General features: G+C 44.2%; 1 protein-coding gene across 2 annotated transcripts in view; it reads left to right on the top strand.

The window, feature by feature from the left end:
* Window positions 1–5000, top strand: part of nrxn3a (neurexin 3a) — a gene marked incomplete at both ends in the record, with an annotated part of 298178 nt that overhangs the window by 74808 nt on the left and 218370 nt on the right. For both annotated transcript variants that reach the window (XM_080548147.1, XM_080548148.1), the window contains one exon: window positions 4557–4850. In XM_080548147.1, the coding sequence (XP_080404273.1) occupies window positions 4557–4850 (294 nt within the window). The remainder of the gene's footprint in view (window positions 1–4556; window positions 4851–5000) is intronic.

Genomic DNA, 5000 nt, shown 5'->3' with positions numbered 1-5000 from the left:
GAGAGAGAGAGAGAGAGAGAGAGAGAGAGAGAGAGAGAGAGAGAGAGAGAGAGAGAGAGAGAGAGAGAGAGAGAGAGAGAGAGAGAGAGAGAGAGAGAGAGAGAGAGAGAGAAGAGAGAGAGAGAGAGAGAGAGAGAGAGAGAGAGAGAGAGAGAGAGAGAGAGAGAGAGAGAGAGAGAGAGAGAGAGAGAGAGAGAGAGAGAGGAGAGAGAGGGAAATGTCACCCAGCCTGATGCCTCATCAACAGCTCGGCAGAAATTAGCCGGCTGGCATTTTATGTGATGCTCGCTCCACTCCAAAATGACAACATCTCCCGACGATAAAATTGCAAAGTATCAATTTGTGTCAGGGAGGGAGAGACGTCTGGCTGCTTGTGATGTCTGGAAATTACAGGGGAGCCGCAGGGACAAACTTGATTTAGGTAATGAAAAATGCATCAGGTCAACGTGGCATGGATAAACGACAGAGATAATATCGCAAATAATGATAATCATTTCCAATCAACGGCGGGAGATTTGCGGTGGCGTCGCTGTTGTTTTCAAGGTCACTTTGAGAGCCCCCGGTGACAGCTTTTCAGCAGATATCTGACTAAAAGGTCTTTAGCGAGGAACATATGTTTGTCTGTAGGCTTGAGGCAGTATTGGACAGCTGCAGTGTTTGTTTAAATGCTGTCTGTGTACTGTGTTATAGTCTTGAATGAAAGGGAAAGAACACACAGAAGAACATCCTAGAGTTGTATGCTTACGGTTCATTGCTTTATGTAAAGCATTAGTAGCCAGCACAAGGCCATCCTTTCTTCTAGTGGCCTTTGTTTAGATATGCTGGGTCCACAACATACACAGAAAAAGTCAGTTGTGCTGGTCATGGTGATATACAGTGTATAGTTTTTCAGTACTCTTTATCACACTTAATGAAGTTAAAGATATGTTACAGTGTTTTTGTATTTTCAGTAATTAGTTCTAAAATTAGTGCTCACAAACCATAAACCGGTTCTGAAATAGACAGAATATTGTTGGCCTTTAACAGAGGACTGTGTGCCTCTCTGTGTGCCTCTGTGTGCCTCTCTGCCTCAATTAAGGACCAAGCGTGAACCGAACCAGAGGTTGAATCCATTTTTGGTTTGACCATTAGTCTGGTTAAATGGAACTGAACTGGTGAACTTATTTTGGCATATGTAACTGACAGTATCGCTTCAGTAAAAGTATTGTCTCTCAGCAGTTCTTCTGAGCGACGGAAGAACAGTATTTTATGCTTGTTGCAAAGATTTGGAGTACCACCAACTAGACAGTTACATACTGTATGTTGCCTGTGCAGTATAACTTTGCTTTATAAGCTGCGTCAACACTTGCTAGCGGGCCGTTGCGTTTTATATGCAGCTGTGTCTAGAGCTCGCTGTTTTCTACCCTGGGCTAATCTCACCACAACAATTTAACCTCAGTTTGACCTCTAATTTAACTGTCAAAAACGTCAACTGTCAGTACTCTCAGTAGTAGCTCACAGGCTTTCAAACTTTGACCAAAATCTGTGGATATGGTTGCCATAAAGTTAGCTAGCTCCAAGTGAATTGATGAATGGCTAAGACCTAAGAAAGTGTTTGAAATCCCGGCCTGAGGCAGTAACTTACAATTTTATTAGGAAAGAGGAGAGAGGAGAGGAAATGAGGGTGGATGGTGGTGGACGGGGGGGATAGAGCGATCAATAGAATCTCAGGTGCAGAGGGCAGAAATATAAAACCTCAGGTCCAATCTGAGGTGAAGAAGTCTGTGGGTCTCATTTTGGGATCGATAGTGGATCTATCTTGGCAGCACATGAGGACATATTTTATTTTAAAAAAAAGATAGACCCTTGTGACAGACGTCTGGAAGTAACGGTCCTACCTTTATAGAGTCATTATGGCTCATGGATTACAGAGGCGGCTGGTGGACAACAGAGCTAGTGTAGAAATGCAAACATTTCATTTTGGTAATAACCTGATATGAACCATACCTGGTAATAACCTGATATGAACCATACCTATGTCCATGCATGCCTGTACACTCTAATAATAAGTGTACAGAGGCTCAGAGGATTCCTCTGCCTTCATATAAACACACTCCCTCAGCTACCTTTGACTGCCAGCCTTGGTTAAGAAATTAGGGACGTCATGTCTGAATGCTTATACAAACAGCTCAGGCGACAGAGAAAGAGGCATTAACTCTAGCCCTTACACAAACTCCATTAGTACAAGGCGTAAGCATCCCAAACACTTATGTTGGTGTGTGTGTGTGTGTGGGTGTGTGTGTGTGTGTGTGTGTGTGTGTGTGATCTGCCCTCTGTCCCTATAAGTGCCATTCATCTGGGGGAGGGAGAGAGAGCCAGTTTGGCCAAACTTAGATTCTTAAGACCATTAGAAAATGGTCGTTCTTTACAGTACTCACTGTAACATAGCATATTGTGTTTTTTTGGTTGTATTTGTTTTGTTTGTAGACTCCCTGAGTTCACACTCAAAAGTACACAACAGTGTTCACAGACAGAGGCAGAAGAACTGATCTTTTCGGTTATCCGTTTCCTTGGTGTCAGAGAGTTGTATAAGACATGTGGAGGGTAACCTCTATGTGGCTTTGTTTGGGGTGTAAAAGCTGCTCCTTCGGGGCTGCTGGTATTTATTATCACTGGGATAAAGCCTCTGGATCCAGAAAAGGAATGGGAGCACTCTGATTTCATAGCTCCGGCTCTGCAGACTCCTTGGAGACAGGGAGGGAGAGGAAAAGACAATCTCCCGGTCGGATGAAAGTCCCGAGGCACCTGATGGATGAGTTGATTTACTGTCAAATCTGCCCCCGGATTATCGATAATCTCAGACAGACCCCAATCTACCCACAGATAGATATGTACTCAAACAAACCCAGAGAGAAAGAGAGAGGGGGGGGGCAGGGGGAATAGAGAAATATAATAGAGAATAGAGAAATAAGAGAAATATAGAAATGGTGTGTGTGTGTGTGTGTGTGTGTGTGTGTGTGTGTGTGTGTGTGTGTGCATGCATCCGTGCATGCGTGTGTCTGTGTACCCGTGTGTAGGTTTGTTTACGTATGTGTGTGCTCTCCCCTAAACACTAAGAAAGAGAGAGGTGGCTTCTGCCCAGAGAATTAGAGAAAAAGCCTTCAATTTTCCACTCCAGCAGATTTCAATTTACACACATATCCCCCTCTGTGTCTCTGTCCTCCCTGTGTTATTGACAGTATTTAAGGGGGCTGTGATAAAAGATTGGCCACTTAAGTTTTTTCCAGTCTTTGTTCTGTCTGTTCTGCGGAGGACACTCACTCACAGAATAGTGATGCTACACAGTGTATTAGGGGCACATGATGAATCAGCGTGCTTGACAGAGGTTATTGGCTCAGTTGAATTAATCATGGTTATTTTAACACCAACAAGATGGGTTTGATTCCAACCTATAGGTTGACAATCTGAAAGTTGGGTTGTGTGTGTGTGTGTGTGTGTGTGTGTGGAAGGCACCCTGCACTGTGGCAGACACATCTAGAAGCAGCATATGACGTCAAACTCCCAAATAAGCCAAGGGCAACCATTTCCTGTCCCCATAGTTTTAGAACAAAGGAGCTGTGCCACCACCACTCTCTCTCTCTCTCTGTGTGTGTGTGTGTGTGTGTGTGTGTGTGTGTGTGTATGTGTGTGTGTGTGTGTGTGTGTGTGTGTGTGTTTATGTGTGTCTGTGTGTGTCTCTCTCTCTTTGTGAAACCATTAGCATCGCTATCAGGGAGAACAGACCCAGATGCATATGTCAGCCCACAGAGAGTCAATTACCTCAGCTAGACACGGCCATTGTGTTTGTCTGCCCTGGCCCATTGGTATTTAATACAGGTATATTAATGCAGGTTACAGACTGATTAACATGAACTTTACCAGACATTTTATGAAGGACAGACACCCATCCGTAAACCTAGCATTACGGAATGGAGTTTATCTTCGAGTGCTTGATTATTCATTTGTTTTAATCTCGTCTCTATCGGACACCTTTCTGATTAGTGCATTGTCATGGAAGAAGGATGACAAAGATCAACTTGGAAGAGAATACTGTCACAGGTGTCATAGGTGTGACGTTTTGTCTGTTTTATTACAATGAACCCTTCTGCCTACTGCCTGTCTGGGTCTATATGTCACGTCTGAAGCAAACACCGGAAACTTCGTTGAGATGAGCAGACCTCCATGATGTATTGGCTTGAGTGTTAGTTAGACAAACAGACAAGCAGCTTGGTGTAAGGAGTGGGATGTGGATATGATTGGTCAATTACGATTTTGTGAATCGTACTACAAGTGTGATGCCATGAAAAAAGCCAAATATTTCCAGAAGAATATGATCATGTAGAGATCTTGTCAACAGGTTCAGACCATTGTGCCTATTGGCTTATTGTACTGTACATGTAGGTGTTGCTGACCAACTGATGCAATCACTTAGAATCCCCTTGAATCACAGCAAATATGTTTATACTGGACTAACTGCTACGATTACCAAACACGACCCGAAATTGAACTGATCTCTCTCTCTTCTCCACCAATCATAGGTGGTCTACAAGAACAATGACATCCGTCTGGAGCTCTCGCGCCTGGCCCGCATTGTGGACCCCAAGATGAAGATCCAGGGAGACGTGGTCTTCAAGTGTGAGAACGTGGCCACCCTGGACCCCATCTCCTTCGAGACCCCCGAGGCCTACATCAGCCTGCCCAAGTGGAACACCAAGCGCATGGGCTCCATCTCCTTCGATTTCCGCACCTCGGAGCCTAACGGCCTCATCCTTTTCACCCACGGCAAGCCCCAGGAGCGCAAGGAGGCTGCTCGCAGCCAGAAGAACACCAAGGTCAGTCAATCTCTTTGAATGTATGTACTCTTTAATGCATATGATTACACGTGTGCATACGATCACACTGAATAATTTATATTTACAATAGATGCAACAATCACTGTTTTTTAAGGCTGGCCACTTTCCACACAAATTCTAAGCGATGTG

Source organism: Nansenia antarctica (genome assembly GCF_963989245.1).
Source record: "Nansenia antarctica genome assembly, chromosome: 1".
NCBI lineage: Eukaryota > Metazoa > Chordata > Actinopteri > Argentiniformes > Microstomatidae > Nansenia > Nansenia antarctica.
The sequence above is the reverse complement of the archived record's forward strand: the minus strand, read 5'-3'. Positions and strand labels throughout refer to the sequence as shown.